Below are 20052 nucleotides of genomic sequence, written 5' to 3' on the forward strand. Positions count from 1 at the left end.
TCCTCCATCAGGCCAGACACGTGTTTTAGGTGAACTGGTGATTGAAAGCCGCCCGTAGGAGTGAGTGTGAGGGTGTGTGTGGTTGCTAGTGGCCCTGCGATGATAGGACGATCCCTGAGACCCTTGACAGGAATAAACAGATAGAGATGGTGGATGGATGTATATTTATGCTGTGGTGGAAAGGTTTAAATAGTAGTTTGATGACGGCTCCAGTGTTGAAGGTTTTTTAGGCCCTGTCCCAATACTCCCCCTACACCTACTTTTCATCCCTACCCCTAAATTTTGCGCGTTCCCGTGAGGGTAGTGGTGTCCCAATTCCTCTTTTCATCTAGGGGGAGTGCGGAAAACGAGGGTAGTGTGTATGAATCTAGCCCTTCACAGCTAGGGATTTCAGATGCACCCTAGCTGACCTAGGGCCAGAAAAAAATCCCAGAATGTTTTTCGTCGTCATTTGCGGACTAAATAAAAAAAAAAACATGGCGGACATTTCTTATTTTTTAGTGAATAAAATCAATATTTTGAGTTAGTTTCTGCATAAAAATGCGTTTTGATTACATTTCTAGCGAGAAATATATATTTTACTTTCATAATATTCACTCAGTGAATGTAAATAATCACTCGCTTTTCCCGTTGTTGCAAAGTCTTTTCAAACCTCACCAGAATAAAGGCTGATTTATGGTTCCACCTTACACCAACGCAGAGCATACGGCGTAGGTTACGCAGCGACGCGCGCCGTACCCTACGCCGTAGGCTCTGCGTCGATTTAACGCGGACCCATAAATCAGCTCCGGAGCCGGCAGGCATCATCATCCCGAAATTTCCGGAGCAAATTTCTTAACAGGTGTAGCTACAACTGTTAGATTTCATCTATTAAACCAACATTTATCTTCCTAAATGATTTATTTCAGCCAGCGGTAATTCTCCACAGAGCTGCAGGTTTCTCCCCGGGACGACGGCGCAGGTTGACCCGGCCGTGAGCTGCTGCTGCGCCCCGGGCCGGCGGCTCTTCTCCGAAAACATCGGATCAAATTTCTTAACGGGCGTTATTTGGATAAACTGAGCCCAGGTTGGGGATCTTAACGGTTACTTTTACGCCTGAAAAAATATTAAAACTTGGCATATTAACAGTGCTACAGCTGAAATTAAAACAGCTTTTGGCTCTCGGCTTCCTGATATGGTGTGACGTATGTGCAAACGTAACTACGCAGTTACTTACGTACCCGAACGTGACCAGGCAGTGACGTAGCACGCAAAATTTAGGGGTAGTGCTGAAAAGTAAGAGTAGTGGGAGTATTGGGACAGGGCCCTGGGAAGATTTCAAGTGCCCTAAAATCTGTGGCTTCTTTTTTAGGGCTAGTGGTAGAAAGTAGGGGGTGTATTGGGATTGGCCCTTAAACTCTCCTCTGCAGGGACCTTTGCCGTGAAAACGTACAGTACTCTGAGCCTGTAAGTCCAGCCTTCAGAGGCAGGTTTAAACACATTTGGGACATGGGATTAAGTCACCTTTGAATTTTTGCTTTCTTTCCCCAGAAGCATTCGCAGCTCATTTAAATGTTGCGTATGATCCTCCTCGACCTTTATCCTGACACAGAATGTGTGATGCCGTGTGTTTGTTCCCACCTGTGCTCCTCGATCTGCCTCTCCCTCTCGCGGTACCTCTTCTCTCGATTCTCCTGCTCCTTCTTCTCCAGCTCCATTCGCTCCTCTTCGAAACGCTGCCGCTCCTCCGCAGCCTTCTTTTTGTCCTCTTCCTTCCTCAACTCCTCTTCACGCTGGGGGCCAAACAGGGAACAGTAAGTCCAAATCTGCTCTGATAAGAGCGGCAGTGATTAATTACAGACGCACACTTATGAATGCAAAAGGAAGTCTCTCCTCGTGCTGAAACTTGCGGGAAAACCACCCGGATTCCCTCTTGGTGTGTGACCTCAGTAAACATTTTCCTTATGGGTTTATGTTCTTAATAACCAGGATAACGAGAATACACTCTAATCATCTAGTTCCTGTAAACGCTTGGTTCAATGGAAGATGAGTGTAACACTTTAAAAGTCATTGATGCCAAAAGAAAGCAACATTACAATAATATAAACTCCAAAAACAACAGACAAAACAAAAAACAGCTGATGGACAGACGTATTGACAGGGATCTGAATCTGGGCCTTTCTGGGATGATGTGCAGCTCCAGAGCCAAGTCTGATAAACAACCTGCAGCTCCAGGAATGAAGCTGTCGTTTTATATTTGCTTTGAACACGCCAACAGCAGCAGCTAGAGGACGCAGCAACATCTGACTTTGTTTCTAACCTCAACTCCAGCGTCAGGAGGACCCGCGCCAACTATTCAAGACTTTTGTCAAACCTGAACGCTGCCTTAAAGATCACCTACAGTATGTGCGGTAAATGCGGAGACACAGCAGCAGGTGATAATGCAGCTTATCACTATTATTATCGTCAAATACCATTATTATATCCTGCACATTTAATTCATGAAGCTACATACTGGTGTGTTGTCTGGAATTACATGTCCAACATGTCCAACAGCGTACTTCTGTACCTCCACCCTGAAATGTTACCTCAAAACCTACATTTGGATGCCTGAAACGTACGTACAAACTTGCAAATAACCATTTCTTGGACATCATTCACTAAAACATTTATCTCTGTGTGCAGATCAACATTGGAGATCTTTTGAGATGGTTTTCTTCAGGCCACTGTGTGCAGGTGTTTCTTGACCTGTGTTTTGGCCTGGCAACACATCAACAAGACAATAACATTATAAAGTGGATAAAAAAAGAAGAAATACCGTATTTTCCGCACTATAAGGCGCACCCTCAATGAATGACGCATTTAAAAACCCTTTTCATTTAAGGCGCACCGCATTATAAGGCGCACTAAATATATGGTAAAATACCATTCTATAGTGGCTGGGGTTGAGTTATGTATCTACCTGATGGAGCTGCACTACAGGAAATGCTACAAAATCCTACAGCAAATGCAAAAAAAACAAGAAGAAAAGTACCGTATGTCAAACTTTATTAACAAAATAAAAACCAGCTTTGCTCCGTCTCGTCAAAGTCTCCATTATGCTAGTCAGAGTTGCTGCTGTTGTCTTGAACGTCTGTGATGATTCCTGACGTTTTTAGCGCCGTTACTTTGGCGACACCAACTACAGTAGCTACAATCCCCCTGACTACAGTAACAGAAATTACCGTAATGATCATATATAAGACGCACTGCATTATAAGGCGCACTGCCGGTTTTTGAGAAAATTAAAGGCTTTTAGGTGCGCCTTATAGTGCGGAAAATATGGTAAATAAAAATGCAATTTTTTTTTAAATTCATTCTGAAGTCTTGAAAGACTCCTGGGTGTTTAGTCCAAGTCGCCAGTAAACAGACTGATGTGAAGGTTTTTATGAGAACAACAAAACACTCACCAAGCATTTAACAAGTACACGTGTTCAACAGTTTAATATTTTAAACAGCCAATGACACGGCAGCAGCTCAATCCACCGAGGCTCATGGTCAAGATGAGCTGAGATCAGAGCGGGGAAGCAAAGGGAGTCTGGACTTGGTTGTTATTCACAGGCAGGCTGGCCTCTAGATGTCAGAAACTGCTGGTCTCCTGTGATTTTAACACAAAATCATCTGTAGGGTTTACAGAAAACGGTCCCATAAAGGGAGAGGAAGTTCTCCGGGTAAAAGAACTGCGTTGGCACCAGAAGTCAGAACAACGGCCAACCTTAACCCAAACCCCTCGTTACAACCAAGGTGGGCAGAAGACAACTGAACAGACAACTAGTGAGGTGTAGAAACTGATGATCATCATTTACTTCCCAGCTTTTTTGCAGATTTGAGCCAGGCTGACACTTCCATCTTTATCGATATGGAATCTAACAGCTACAGATCAGATAGGACAAGAAACTTTCCAACTCACTTAACAAACGCAAACAGGAGATTTATGGACCAACCCGGCAGTTTTTAACAGGCAGAGTTAACAAATCCACTGTTAGCAATGACTAATTGCCATTTATGCTTTTGCAGAAACAGAGAGATATCATGTGCTCTCTCTGAATCTGGTTCTACAGTCAACTATGCCTGTCACTTTTTGTCCCTTTTCCCTCTCCTCCTCTTCTTCCTCCTCCTCCTCATCCTCCCCTTCCTGCTCTTCCACCTGTCGGTGCATCTTTGTTTTCTCCTGCGTCACACATACCTTGGCTTGCTCCCAAAACTCCTCTCTATTGATTTTCTTCATCTCCACCTCTGCATTGGTCTTCTGGTACACGGTGCCCTGCAGCAGAAGAGAGGTAGATGGAGATTAGGCTTCTTCAGTCACGCATGCATCAACAACAACAGAGGACGCTTGATTTTACAGGAGAGGTCATCTCATGTGGCCTGTGAAACGCTCAGTCAACTCTCCTGCTTATGATGTTGACTTCCTGGCCAGTTTGAACGCCCTCCGAAGCCCATCTGGGCTTCAGAAGGTACACACTATTCTACAGCATTCAGCCATGAGCACAATCTCCCACCACAATCACCTGCTTTGAGTGCTGAGAACCTTTAACGGTTAAGGTGGATTTTGTGCCAGGAAACTGAATAAACAAAGGTTTGTTCCAGTTTGTGAACATGCCTTCAGAATGAAACAGGCTGTTTAAACTTTGGACTAAAGCAACTCCAAAGTGGTTCTAAATGAATGAGTCAAACGTAGTACCAATATGCTATCAATCATACGGTTTTGAAAATACAACATTGGCTATAGCAATGGATAGAAATTAGGGCTAGGCAATATATCGAGATTTTAATATATATCGATATATTTTCAAACGCGATATGAGACAATATCGTTTATATCGATTATTAAAAAAAAAAAAAAAAAAATTATGATTTTGATAATTTGTGACAAATTGACTTGAATGTTTTATTTGAGATTTGCACAAATGTTTTGTTATTTGCACAACTGTCAAGCTCAGTGGAAAAGTCTGCCTGTTACTGTCTACATTGTATTAATTGCACAGTGTATTTTAATTTAATTGTTATGCAGGAAAGGGATATTTGTTTTATTTTATTCAAGGAGCATTTTTATTCTATATATGTAGGCAGTTTATTTTTATTTCATTTGTTTTATACATTTTGATATTGTGCAGACCTCTGTTAATAAAGGTACCTGTGTGACATTTGGCACGAGGCTTTGTATTAAAACTGACTAATAGTCTTATTTTAGCTTGGGGATGAAGTATCAAGATACAGAGCAGAGGTGTACGATGCACCACCTTCCTAACAATTGCCCTCAAATGACATTAAAATGTGCAGATATAACATTGAGACCTTTTACCACAGATACATTGATTGAATCAAAAGAAAAGAATAGACTTTTTTGTACCATTAAAAACACAGCCATCTATAAATGACGACTCATGGATGTTAACGGTGCACAATTACCACGATCATATCCTCCTTATATCAGAAATGAAATGAATGTGGATGTGAGCACCAATTCTTGATTTGTGACCTTCTCTAAGAATACCAGTGTTATTCCCGGTGTGCATGTCATAAAATAATGGTGCTTAATGTAATTGATTTCAGAAAATGTGCTGCTTAAAGAAAAAAAAACTAAAATAGCCCATAGTTCTGCCTTTCCCTCATCCTAGATGGGATGTGTGAATGTCTTTGTACCGCATCTACATTATCTTCCTCTCGGGTCCTCAGGCGGCTCATGACGGGGCTCGCCACTGGCGCCGTCCCGTTGGTCAGTCGCTGGCCGATGGCGGACGGGTCGATGTCTTCCAGACTGCTGGCGTTGATGATGACCTCCACGCCCTGCAGAGACGACACAAGGTCAATCTGGGACCATAAAACTACAGGTTCTTTTTGATTAATCCATTCTAGTTTAGCCTTAAAGTTATGGTGTAACGACTCGGATGATCGGTGAGAAAAAAGGGAATCAAGTATTGATTTGCTTTGAAAAGCAATTCTTTATTACTACCAAATGCAAAAGAAGGCATACAAACAGTACCTACCAAAGGATGACAAAAAAGAAGAAGAAACTACAGGACTGTCTCAGAAAATTAGAATATTGTGATAAAGTTCTTTATTTTCTGTAATGCAATTAAAAAAAAAAAGTCATACATTCTGGATTCATTACAAATCAACTGAAATATTGCAAGCCTTTTATTATTTTAATATTGCTGATTATAGCTTGCAGTTTAAGATTAATATTCCCAGAATATTCTAATTATTTTAGATAGGATATTTGAGTTTTCTTAAGCTGTAAAGGTTTGTTTTACGGGTACACGTGTGAGAAGGGGAGGTACAAAAGCAAGAACAGCCAAGGTTGTGTGAATTGATCTTAAAGAAGCAAAAACAGGAAGAAATGACTTCAGGATAAGTAAAAACAAGAGAAAGAAAACTACTTTGGTGTGGTTTTCCCAGGTGGAAATTACTAATGAAGCCCGGAAGCCTTCAAAATAAAACCAAGGTTAATTATCTTTTCCTTCAGTGTTCCAGGATAGATGTGGTGTGTTTTTGGACAGTGCACTGAAAAAAATCAATCTAAGCGCATGTAAATATAACATATTTAAATCTGTGATATTAACAATTAAAAATGAAGTTTGTTGCTTTACATGAATACATCTAGTTTTGAACATAATCTGCATTTGTTCAAAAAACAAGACATTGTGCATTTTTTTCCTTAACAAGCAGTATTTATGTAATCCCAGGCAATCTTTTCATTTACACACAAACAACAAGCAATGATCTTGTTCTATTTACATTTCCTTTAACAATTTTAATCTATTGGGCAGATTGACCAACGTTTAGATGAAACATGCTTTATTTTTTTTATGTACAACACAACAGTAAAAAATATCTTGCTTGATCTACTTTTAAAAAATTAATGCGACTTTTTCGCATGAGATTTTTATGTAGATCAAGAAAGACTAGTCTTTGTATAAACTACTTAATTTTTAGTATGTACAAAATTCATTTGCAAGTAAAGTCAACTAATTTTGATAAATAAAGTAAACTCAACACAATTAAGTTGACTGTACTTGCAAAATGTATTATTTACATACCGGTAAATAAAATTGAGTAGTTTATACAAAGACTAGTCTTTCTTGATCTACATAATAATCTCCTGCAAAAAGTTGACTTATTTTTTTTAAGTAGATCAAGCACAATATTTGTATCAGTGTGGGTGGACGGCATTGAGGAGGACGGACTGCTTGATCCTACATGTAGTAACTGCAACACTCCTTCACTTTCACCTGACTAACTCTCATTATTAGACTTTAGTCAGATTTGTTAATATACAGCAGGTTTAAAAGTCCCAGAGAGCAGAAAACGCAGATGTGGTCAGCGTCAGGTGGAAACCAGTCTGAGTTGCTGTAATTCATTTCCCTTCAGGGATTAATAAAGTGATTATTTTTCTTTAGTTCAGACAGCTACAGTCACCCTGAGTGAAAGACACATCTGACCTTCACCCAGATTAATCCTGACTACCACAAGTACTGCTATCTGGATGGCTTTAGAGTGAATTTGATTCAACGGTGAGAAGGCCAAGTGAGACCCAAAGAGGATGCAGATTTTAAGATTGAGGAAGGAGGCTAAACATTCCCGGCAGCATGAGAAGCTCTTTGGGAACATCATCCTGGAATAACAAGGCTTTTCAGGTCTGCTACTGTACGTAGGGCTGTGCGATTAATCGATTTTAAATCTAAATCGGATTTATTAATCAAGACGATGTTAAAAAAAGGAAAATCGGAAAATCGATTTTCCTTTTTTGCAGCTGGCTGCATTACAGACAGAACTCGTCTAGTCATCTTTGTTTGGTCAAGAAAATTGTAAATGTTGTCACTTTACTAAACTCAAGGAGGATTTACAGTATCTTTCAATTGCACTTCATTCCCAATAGGGAAATGTGTTTGCTATTTCTCTTTAAAAATAAAGATAAAATATTTGAAACAATTTATTCCATTGTCTTTTGTAGTTTTACCAAAAAAATCGAAATCGAAATCGAAATCGAAAATCGGGTTTTCAGAGAAAAAAAATCTGGATTTTATTTTTGTCCAAAATCGCCCAGCCCTAACTGTACGCAAAAGAAAAATTATACGAAGGGTTTGAAACCAGCACAAAAGAAATCTCCAGGCAGCGACGGGTCAACTCCACTGATCACACAATCAGCTGTTAGTAAATCTGGCATCAAGCACCTTTTGTGGCTCCAGATAATAATCTCAGTCCTATGACGTGATGGGGGAAGAAAAAAAAGAAAACGAGTGTGTATGTGTCTCTAAAAGGGTTATTTAAAACCCTGTAGGTGTGATGAAGCTGATATTGTGTGGGAGAGAGCGCTGCCACTTGGAATAAACACACACACACTCTCTCACAGATTCTTTAGCTGTTATAACATTAAAAAGCATCACCTTTGATTTAATGTCAATTTTTTAGATTAACTCTCTAAAACCAAATATACACTCAGGCAGGTGTACCGGTGTAAAAACACTGATCAGTACGAGACACACACTCTTCCACACATCAGCTCGGAGCTCTCGGCACTTTAAAAAGAGATGTTATTTGTCATGCACAGGCTCACACACTTATTCCTCCTCTTTGATCCTCCTACAGGTTTTAATGCGATCAAGCTTCTTTCGCAATCAGCGCTTTGATGAAATGAAATGAAATGAAAACGTTCTCTGAACATGACGGTTTACAAAAACTGAAATTGCTTTCTGCTCGCACATCACAGCACACACGTTTACCAGTTTTTCAAGATATTTAGCCTTCAAGTGATCAGAGGCGGGGTGGGACTTATCCAACTCCAATCCGAGTCTGGCTCTTCATGGTACCACAAATCGTGACAAATATTCTTAGAAGCTTTACATAATAATAAGTGTGCTGATGGAAAAATTGATGCTGAAGAGTACAAAGTAGAAATTTTGGCCTAATATGGGAAACTTTGGGGATTTCTAGCCCAGTTACAACACTGGGAATTTTAGGTGGGTTAGTCATGGCCCAAAGGTCATGGCTCATACACCAAATACAGTACGTCATTCGTTGCCCAAGGGCAGGGGATGACGTATTTGGTGTATGAGCCAAAATGGAGATTTGGCTAATACACGCTGATGTCTAGTGGATAATGGGCTGAGTTTAGTCATCCATGCTCACTCTAGCTCAATGCTTTTAGTCATGAACTAATGTGGACCAAAGGAAAACTGTAAATGTGGACCAATATCTCTTTGTATTTGCATCTGAGGTCGTCAGATCTTCTTCTTCCCAGCCACTTCCTCAAGCCCCGTCGAGGAGACCCACACAAAAAACAACGATTGGCCCAATTGCGACCTTTGGGTCAAACCTGACACATCACATTTAACCACATCTGGTTTTTACAACACATGCAACAATCTACTGTAAGTGGGGTCCAGTTCCTGACCATTGGACTATGGAACATGCAGGTATTGTCACGGTGGGGTAGAGTTGGACCCAGATGCAGGAGACCAGGAAACAGGAGTTTCAAAAACAGTGATTTATTCATAACCTAAACAAACCAAAAGCGCTGCCAAAAACCAGACCGGAAACATGGAGGGAAGAAAAGGTACGGACCAGCAGGGAGCAAGGAAAAGACAGGACAAGATATACACAGAAGGCTTGAGGAGACACAGGTGCAAACACAGATTTTGCCCAGATGCTCCACAGAGAGATTTAGGAAGTCCTTTGTTCCTGCAGCAACCAGACTTTTTAACTTGGACTGCTGATGTCATGTCTTGCTGCTACTGTATATTAACCCTTGTACTGCACATTGCACTTTAAAGCAGCACAATGTAACTTTTCCACCTTAATATCATATTTCCAGAGTCAATGTGATGGTACATCCACTTCCAACAGGTTTAATGACACCTCTGTCATGGTCTGAGGGGTCTGTATCACCTTCACTGGCACTATGTAACTTCGAGGTGGATGGTAGGAACCCTCCACACTACTGGTAAAGCACTACCGCTTTTGTCCAAAGGAGCCGCCAAACTCAACAAAAGCTGAAAGTTACATTGTGCTGCTTTAAACTGCAGCCACTCTTTTAGAATGTCATAACTTGCTGCCATATTCTTTTGTACAGTGAACTTTAATTGCAGCTATATTCTTAGCTGTTTAATTTGTGTAAAATTGCACTTTTAAATGGATTGTATTCTTTTTCTTTTATCTCCCTTTTTTGGGGGGTCATTTTCTGGTTATTTTTTGTTGTATTGATCCACTGCTGTCTGCTGGCAATAGGTGGAAACATGTTAATGTGTATTGTTGATTGTTATGTTGTATTTTTGTGGCCATGGTGGCAATGAAGTTTCCCCTTTGGGGATTATTAAAGTTGAATCCATCCATCCAAACAATCAGGGCAGATGGGAACAAGGGAAGTAAAGACAAAACTAAAACACAAGGACATGGGGTTTCAAAATAAAACAGGAACTAAACACCAAAACCATGACAAGTATATGAGGCAGCAGAAATACAGTAAGGAGGAAGAAGAGATGGAGGAGGAAGAATGGTCCTTGAGAACAACAGCGATAGGGCTGGAGTGGAGCCCTCTAGACAAGACCCCAGCTCCAGACAGGCAGGTAAAGCCCACGGGGAACAACCAATGACAGAACATACCTGTTTTACATGTGTGATGTCACATGTGATGTCAAGTTACTTTTGAGTGGAAATTATACAGGACTGTCTCAGAAAATTAGAATATTGTGATAAAGTCCTTTATTTTCTGTAATGCAAAAATGTCATACATTCTGGATTCATTACAAATCAACTGAAATATTGCAAGCCTTTTATTATTTTAATATTGCTGATAATTGCTTACAGCTTAAGAAAACTCAAATATCCTATCTCAAAAAATTAGAATATTCTGGGAATCTTAATCTTAAACTGTAAACCATAATCAGCAATATTAAAATAACAAAAGGCTTGCAATATTTCAGTTGATTTGTAATGAATACAGAATGTATGAAATTTTTTTTTAATTGCATTACAGAAAATAAAGAACTTTATCACAATATTCTTTTTTTGTATAGATGTCTTTATTGAGGGCATTAAAAAAAAGAAATAAGATTTACAATAACAATATAATTATCAATATTTTCCCCCTTTTTTTACTTTTCATAACATTAATTAAACCAAAATAAATAATAATAATAATAATAATAATAATAATAATAATAATAATAATAATAATAATAATAATAATAATAATAATAATAATAATTAAAAAAAAGTAAATAAAATACAAATTAAATTATCACAATATTCTAATTTTCTGAGACAGTCCTGTAGTCTCCATATTTGAACCCACATTGTCACCATCTGTGGCTATAACTTGTTCATAAACAGGTTGTGTGTTTCTAACCTGGAAGAAATCTGCGATGGTGGCAACGTGGCTGGCACAGGCACACTTCCTGGCATCTGCCACATCTTCTCCAACCTGAGAAAAAACATGTAAAGACAAAAGTGAGAGAGAGGAGAAGACACTGAGGCATAAAGGAGAGGAGAAACAGTAAGGATGGCAAAAAGTTTGCAGATTTTATTTTCTTTTTATCTCAACTTTACTCCAACCTCATTAGACATCATGACCACATTTTCTTCATCGCTCCTATTTGTTCATCTCTGGTGGTGTTCAGTCATTGAAACGGTTCTGCTACAACAGGCTGGATGTACTTCAGTAATCGCAGCCCATTCAAACAGCACAAACACAGTAAGCACCAATTACAGAGGAAAACCACCCCATCTCATCTGCATTCATAACTGTTAACGTCCCTATAATTAAATCAAATCTGTTCATGTGTGGGGGTCAGATGCAGAGAGAAATACAGCTGGGATGTTTCACCATTATAGTTACAGGACTTTCTTAGCTGTTTTTGGACACGCTTTAGTCCGGTTTGGCGCTGTTTGACAGGGTCTGGTGCTCTTTTGGCAGAAAGAGCTGATCTGCCACATTATGATCTGATGGCTCCACTCCCAGCCTCATTTACCCACCAAATGTCTTCCTGGCTGCCCTTTCTCAATCACTAGTTGCTGCATTAATGACCAGGGGCCTCATTTATAAAAGAGTGCGTAGGATCCATACTAAAAGTGCACGTGCGCCCAAAAGCCGAAAATGGCGTGTGCACAAAAAAATCCTGATTTATAAAACCGTGTGCACGCACACTTGCACACAATGTTCGCTTTATGAATCACATTCCAGCTGGAAGGTTGCGCACCTCATATCTCGCCCTCTACACGCCCACTTTTTACCAAGAATGGTCAATGCAAAGCACCTGGTGACTGTATTTGCATATAAATGAACCTGCCGATCAACGGCGTTTTAACTCAAAAATCAGGGCAGGGAAGACCAGAAAGCAAAATTTTGCGGAGACTGAGATCGAGATGTGGATGAGGTGGAGGCCAGGAAAACCACATTATTTGGTGGTCAGTAATGGCATCACTAACAAAAATAAAGCGAGTGAGTTGCCTGCCAGAATCTGATTTCTGGCCGCAGGAGCGCGCAGAGCAGCCCGTTGAGCGATAGCGCTGAAACGTCAGATTTTCAGATTATGAAGCTCAAGAATGAGATCAAATCATATTTAGGTAGAAACAACCTTTCATTAACTGTATTTGGCCTTCAATCAATTTTTGGCAGGTGAAAAGACCCATTTTCAGGGGAGAAATCAGATTCTGGCAGGCAATCACTTTTTGGCACGCCGTGCAGGTGGATGATTTGACAGATGAAAATACCCCGTCAGATCACGCTTCCACATAGACATCAACATTTATCTATGTGGAAGCGTGATTTGACAGGTTTTTTTCTTCCGACAAAGCGTCGTGCACATAGATCTATGTGAAGCACATTCTGACTTCCTGTTAAATCGTCTATTTGCATGAAAAAGCCTTTGAAAAAAAAGAAACTGAGATAAAAGAAACAGGGATCGTACGGTAGTATTTTCTGCCGAGGTAGGACAACTCGGCAGAACACCGTGAGTGTACGTGGATCTATTAGTCTGATATGTGATGACATTAAAAGTATGACATGAATCTAGCTTAATTTCACCACCTCACCGCCTGCGTCGCCAGTTCCCCATATCTTCAAAATGTTCGTGCGCGAGGGTCAGGGTTGGTGTAAAGATATGCACATATTTCCGTTAGTTTCTTTTTTTTAAATCCCAACCTTTGCGTAGAAGGTGGCTTGCGCATCTTTCAAGCCCTGTTTTGTGCGCAAGCAAACTTTATAAATGAGGCCCCAGGTCTCTCCGCTCTCCTTCTGCAGCTCCAGATCCAGGCAGCAGTTGAACAAAAGCTCTCTTTCTTTCCCTCCACATCGTTCTGCAGTCTGTCATGAAGTCGCCCGGGGAGACTCTGCTGTTGTCGGGTTCAGAAACTAAACATTCGACTTGAGGCTCTCAGAGGGAGTCGGACTATGTTTGAATACTCTTAACTCACTTTGTTTGGGGGCTCTCGTTGCAAGCAAATGATCTCAGCCACACAAATTATTCATTTCAACAGGACTCTCATAGTGAACACATTTCCCTGCTTGATTACATGTGTGGCAAAGTTGCTTCCCTGTTTGGCCCAGTTACTGGAAGTTTTTTAAGCTTTTCATTTTTTATTCCCCACGGCCAAGAAGGGCTTATCCAGTTCAAACAGTGTGAGACATACCAAAGCCATGAAAATCAGTGACTGTTGAGAAAAAAGAAATGCTGATGAGAAGGACTCGGTTCTTCAGATTATATTTTCACATGAAAACTTGAACCACTTGCTCACATTCAGTCAGAGTTCTCAAATAAGCAGAGAACAGGAAATCTTTTCTGCTCCATTTCATCACAAACGTTTCATATAAACTCCTTGATCGGCTGCTGTCTGAAGTCAGCTGCTGTGTCCGTATTTCATCTCTGAGGTCGTTTTTAGTCATTCTGATAAAAAAACATTTATTCTTATTTTGCACAAAGTTCATTTTCCTGCCTGTTAAATTAATGTAAGTAGTTTGAATGAGGTTGAGAGAAAAAATACATAAAATAGATAAAAAAGTGGGGGGAAAAGACACAAACTAAAATGATGATAATAAAACGGTAAATAAGACATATAACTGTTTATGTCTGGAAATGACTGGATATTAAACCAAAGTTTGAGCCAGGACCGCCGCGCTTGCACAACCAAGCCAATGCTGTCCCAGTTTATCATCTAAAAAACAAGTGGGTTTAGTCAGGAACCAGATAACAGCTCTGTATTTTACCCATAAAACTGTGTCATAACTTTACCTGGAGTGAAAATACTCAGAAGTACAGGTTGATCACTATACTACTATACTATCACTATACTGTGTATACAAAGAACAGGGAGACACAAAGTAGACAGACTACAAACAGTGAAGTATGATCAAGTTTAGTCATTAGTTTGACTCTCTGTTGGTGCCTTAATGAAGTGAAATGAACCAAAATTAATAATATTTCATGCATAAATTACTTTAGGAAATGACTGAATAGAAACTATTAAAATTAAAATCATTGGGCCGCTCGGTGGTGCAGTGGGTTAAGCAGCGGCCCATATACTGAGGCTACAGTCCTCCTGCAGCGGTCGCAGGTTCGAATCCCGGCCTGCGCACCTTTGCTGCGTGTCATCCCCATTCTCTCTCTCTACCCCTTTCCAGTCTGCATCTTTTTGGGCTACTAGAGCCCAAAAAAATCTTTAAAAAAAAATCAAATAAAATCATTGAAGAAAAATGATGTTAAAGAGGATGATTTTATTTGTAGCTTAGCAACAAGTGAGCTGATAATTTGCAGGTATCACAGGTGCGCCCCCCCCCTTTACATTTTCCTGCCTGCAGTGTCTGCTCGTATCATCTGAAGTTCATCCAGAGAGGTGGTGCCTCGGTCAAACGTAGTACCATGCATTTCTGATATTATTACAGTGTCATCATCACCACTTAAAGCTTTATTTTCCAGAGATCTTATTTTTCCCAGGACAATCAAGGGAAGAAATGTTTTAAACTTACTCCTGCTTACCCTTCATTTTGCTTCTTCTCTGTAATCCCTGACACTTCAAACAGCTCTCAATAATAATAATTATGAATAATTGCCATGCCAGCACATCCATAGCAGATCATTAATTAGTTTTCTCCTCATCTTTATGCACTAGTGTGCTGAGAATCACAGAAAAACCAAAAAAAAACACGACACCAGTAAACCTTTGGACCGGATTACAATATAATGTTCTTCTGGAAAGGAGTTATAACCTGTCTTTTGTTTAACAGCTGTGTCTGCAGTAGCTGATTCTTGCTATACTCATCATAAAGGATAATTAGGAAACCCAAACTGGGATCCAGGTCTTTCACATAAATGAGTCACTGTCAGACAAAATGCTGAATTAAAATGTGCTCTCACCCCTAATGACTCTAATAGAGTGAGGAGTGTACAGTATCTGTGCGTGTGTGTTGCTCAGGGTGCTCGGCGTTGCCCTCCACCTCCCTGACCCAGTGACTCACCCAGTTGATGAGGATGTATCGTGGCAGAGCGGCGGTGGGCTCCTTGAGGCTGCAGAAGCCGTACATCACCCTGCCATTGTCGAAGGTCAGCGTGATCTCTGCCAGACCGCCTCCTGCAGCAGAACAAGGGATGCTGTTATCGCTGCGGCAACTGCGTCTGGTCTTTAAAGTCCTCCGTTTGCTACGAACTGTGATAAAAAGCTAAACCGACCGCCATGTCATCAAAACAAACTGGTTTTTGCTTCATTTCTGTACATTTAATATGATGGAGATTCAGTTTTCATTAGTAAAAAAACTCATGAATCAACAACATTCACAACTCAACTGAAGTATCTACACCAGAGGTCGGCAACCCAAAATGTTGAAAGAGCCATATTGGACCAAAAACTCAAAAAACAAATATGTCTGGAGCCGCAAAGAATGAAAAGTCTTGTATAAGCCTTAGAATGAAGGCAAATGGCGAAATGTCGAGAAAAAAGTCGAAATGTCGAGATTAATGTTGAAGTAGAATCTCGAGAAAAAAGTGGAAATGTTGAGAAAAAAGTGGAAATGTTGAGAAAAAAGTCGAAATGTTGAGAAAAAAGTCGAAATGTCGATATTAAAAAGGAAAGGAAAAAGGAAGAAAAAAGAGAAAAAAAAGGAAAAAAAGAAAAAAAAGAAGAAAAAAAAAGAAAAAAGAGAAAATAAAGAGAAAAAAAAGAAGAAAAAAAGGAAAAAAAAGGTCAAACATTTTTGAAAAAGCTCCAGGAGCCACTAGGGCGGTGCTAAAGAGCCGCATGCGGCTCTGGAGGCGCGGGTTGCCGACCCCTGATCTACACCATTATTAATTATTTGTCCCTTTAGATGTGCAACACAATAAAATATGAAAAACACAATCTGAGGCCTTTGAGCCAGGAAATCGTCTGAAGTCAAAGGTGAGATAATAGTGACTTATGATGGAAAAGTGGGCAGAGCCTACCTTCTATGTGAAAATGAAATAATTTGTATTTAACGAGAGGAAGGTTTTGGAGGCATATTTATTCCTTAAGAATGGCTGTTAAATAGTCCAGTGAGCTGCATCTTAAATGCACGCAGTTTTCCCATGCTGTTTCTGGATCTGCTGTTTTGCTTTTATTAGACAGTGTAATATGCCCTGAGTTGTTCGTGTGAGGTTGTTTTGACCTTAAAACTGAATAGGGTATACTTTTCTTTTTTTACACAACTAATTTCTATCTCTAAAAGTCATGCCAATCATCTCCACTAGTGAAGAAAGCTGTTTTATACACGAGCATAGAGGTCGTGTGATGCAGATCTGTTTCCTTCCTGCTTTAGTTTTCTAAGCCGCTCCCATGTTTTAAAACCTAAAAAGGAAAGCGCACTTATTATTCACTTGACTCTCAACATCAATTTCTTTGTTACACTCCTAAATACTAACATCGTCTGCTTTGGACTGTGTTATTTGACATTAATAGACATCAGGGCTGTGGTTTCTGGCACAGATGATGATCCCGTTCTCAGTGCATCGCTGTGGTGTTTCTCAGAGCCAAAGATGCCATACTTCCACCGACGTTTGTGCACATAACACGAAACATGACTGTGGTCTTCAGGCTGTCAAAGAGGCAGATTCCTTTGAGATTTATGGTCCCCTTCAGCCGCTGCTTGAAATGTTTAGGCCTCTCTGAGGAAAAGCTGCGTGCCTGAGGGAATGCGAGACCAATACTGGCAGGAGGTGTTTACATAAAATTATTTTAAAGCATGTTGTTGATCCCTACAGTTGTTTTTGTCCCTTAACCAAAGCACTGTCCCATGGTAAATGGGTTAACAATTCATCATTTCAACCCATTTATAATTTAACGCTCAGATGGGTCTTATGCTCATTTAGGTTGGAGGGCCTCTCGGGCAGAAGTGGCTCTTCATGTCACATCTCTTCAGCCGCAGTGGCGCTAACTCTTCAGCCACTCTTCAGTGCAATCCTCATTTTTGTTATTTTTATTTTTATCTTTAACCTATACAGTGGTAATAAAAAGCCTGCAAACCTCTAAGACTCAACAGGTCATGTTTAACACACCCATTAAACCTTCACAGTGCTGCAGAGAAGCATCTGAACCCTTGAAGATGCTAATTGGACCTAGCATGGCAGCAAGCACTTCTAGCAACGTCGTTCCGGAGCAATTTTTAATCATTCCTCTTCACAGAATTGGTTCAACTCAGACACATTCGTAGGATGCCTGATGCAGTGAGAGTCATTCACAGGGTAGGCATCAGAGAACCATCAAACAGATTATTTATTTCAGCAGGTTTGTTGAAAATGGCGGATATAGTTGAATTTCAAACTTTATAATGTTTAAAAGCAAAAAATAGATCGTTACCAGAACAGTTACAAAATTTGTTCAGATTGGAGGATGAGGACAACAGACTTAAACTTGATTTCAAACATACTTTTGCAAGGCTAAACATAAAACAAATGTGTATTTCTGTTACAGGTAGGGTTGCCACCCGTCCCGTAAAATACGGAATTGTCCTTTATTTGAGAAAAAAATGTTGCGTCCCGTATTGAACTAATACGGGTCACGATTTGTCCCGTATTTTCATTAACTTTTACACCATATTCTAGTTGAATTATTGAAATAAATTAACTTTTACACCATATTCTAGTTGAATTATTGAAATAAATTAACTTTTACACCATATTCTAGTTGAATTATTGAAATAAATTAACTTTTACACCATATTCTTCACCTGTAGGCTATATTATACATCTGGGCTGATGTGGACATACAGAGCATAGGAGGATATTTCAGTTGCTAGTATGGTTGTCTGTCTCTACAGCCATGCAAGTTAAACGCTATTAAAGCACTTTAAACTTTAAATCAAAGCATTTAGTTTTTTCATATAAAACACATTTTTATTCAGTTTAGAAGTTTTGGGGCTTTTTTTTTGGCTCCTGCGCTGCTGAAATCAGGGCGTCCCTTATTTCTATTTCTGAAGGTGGCAACCCTAGTTACAGGTGTAAAATTATGGCATGGACAAAGCAAGGAACTGAAAAGTTGCACAAGTTTGTATCAGCTTAAGAAAATTTAAAAAAAAGAAAAGATAAGTGCCTACAAAAAAGAAGAAGGAGAAAGAGAAAAAAAATAGATAGAAGAGTGGTATTTTTGTTTGTTTTCTTGTTATAAATATGTGTATAGATAGATTGGTGTTCAGTAAGTCAACGTAATTGTATTAACAGAGAGGGGCAGGTATCATACGTTTTCTTCTTCCTGCTCCTTTTCTTTCATGGTGATAATGTGTACTTCATGGAATTTTGTACAACATTATTAAGAATATATACCATAAATGACATGAAATAAAATGAAATGTGAACAGCTCTCACGAGGTCAAGTCAGAACATCGCTAGCGATGAAAGTCTGTGTCTTCCCCCGGTCACTCCAAAAGATGGATTGGATTTTTTTCTGAAGCCGTTCTGTGGCGGACACATACAGTACAATCATTAGCCTGTTCTTGACCCCTGGTCCTCTGGATCCACTGCCCCGCATGTTTTAGATGTTTCCCTGAATCTAAAACACCTGACAGACTTCTTTAGACCTTGGTAACAAGCTGATGGTGAGTCAATCATTTGAATCACGTGTTGGAAGCATGTGGGACAGCGGGCCATGAGGATCAAGACTGACGCACACATCTGGAAGATATTTGTGTAAACTTGGGAGACTCTTTCCCCTTTGAGGAGGGCGTTGGGCCTAACAATGAGACAGCAAAGCAAGCTGTGTCCTTTGTGCACCATCCATACTGCTAATCATAGTGCCATTTTGAGCAGATCACGTCTGAAAGCTGGCAGCTTTTCACTTGGCACTGGACTTTTGAAAAACCTCATTCTTTTATTTTTCTGATGTAAATTTGCCCATGTGCTTCAGATCATTGTCTCGTTCCATGACGCAATTATGACTAAGCTTTAGCTGTCAGACAGATGGCATCATTTGCCTCTTGAAAAGCCCAGAAAACAGGGAAGTCAATGGTTGTCTGAAAACTATACAGTATCCAGGTCCTCCGGCTGCAGAAATCATCACTCCTCCACAGCTGTGCATGACAGCGGGTGTGAGGCACTTCTGCCAAAATACTGGGGATAGTTTTTTGCCATACATGGAGCTTCTGGCCAAACACTCCACTTTGTTCAAACCTCAATCGTACTAGTGCGTTGCAGCGCCTCTTCCCTGAGCAGAACTGCAGAATAAGAGGTCGCAGCGAGACGGCAGGGTTGAACAAAAGCATTCGTCAAACCTCAAACAAATGAAAACAAGCCATGAATACTTTTACATCAGCCGTGTATGCACATGCAGGTCATGTGATTAATGAAAGTCATAACTTATTCACTGAACTGGCCTCCAATGTTTACTTTTCCAACCATAAACTATGTTTTCAACCTTTCCCAAGACACCTCTCTTTGCCAAATGCATATTTTGAAACATAAAAGCAGTTGAATTCAAGGGTTTTTTATGTGAGTTATTGCATGATGTGTGCATAAATTATGCCCAAAGATTTATATTAAACTTAATTAATTTGGATCTAATAGGCAAGAACTTTGTTATCTTCCTTTTTTTGTGTTT

General features: G+C 39.9%; 1 protein-coding gene across 4 annotated transcripts in view; it reads right to left on the reverse strand.

The window, feature by feature from the left end:
• Positions 1 to 20052, reverse strand: part of LOC133460048 (drebrin-like) — a 165144-nt gene that overhangs the window by 20400 nt on the left and 124692 nt on the right. For 3 of the 4 annotated variants that reach the window (XM_061740546.1, XM_061740544.1, XM_061740547.1), the window contains exons 3-7: positions 15473 to 15585; positions 11369 to 11443; positions 5665 to 5808; positions 4205 to 4282; positions 1621 to 1772 (exon numbers count right to left, since the gene is read on the reverse strand). In XM_061740546.1, the coding sequence (XP_061596530.1) occupies positions 1621 to 1772; positions 4205 to 4282; positions 5665 to 5808; positions 11369 to 11443; positions 15473 to 15585 (562 nt within the window). The remainder of the gene's footprint in view (positions 1 to 1620; positions 1773 to 4204; positions 4283 to 5664; positions 5809 to 11368; positions 11444 to 15472; positions 15586 to 20052) is intronic. The other variant, XM_061740545.1, reaches the window with a different exon arrangement.

Source organism: Cololabis saira, chromosome 14, assembly GCF_033807715.1.
Source record: "Cololabis saira isolate AMF1-May2022 chromosome 14, fColSai1.1, whole genome shotgun sequence".
In the NCBI taxonomy this organism is placed as follows: Eukaryota; Metazoa; Chordata; class Actinopteri; order Beloniformes; family Belonidae; genus Cololabis; species Cololabis saira.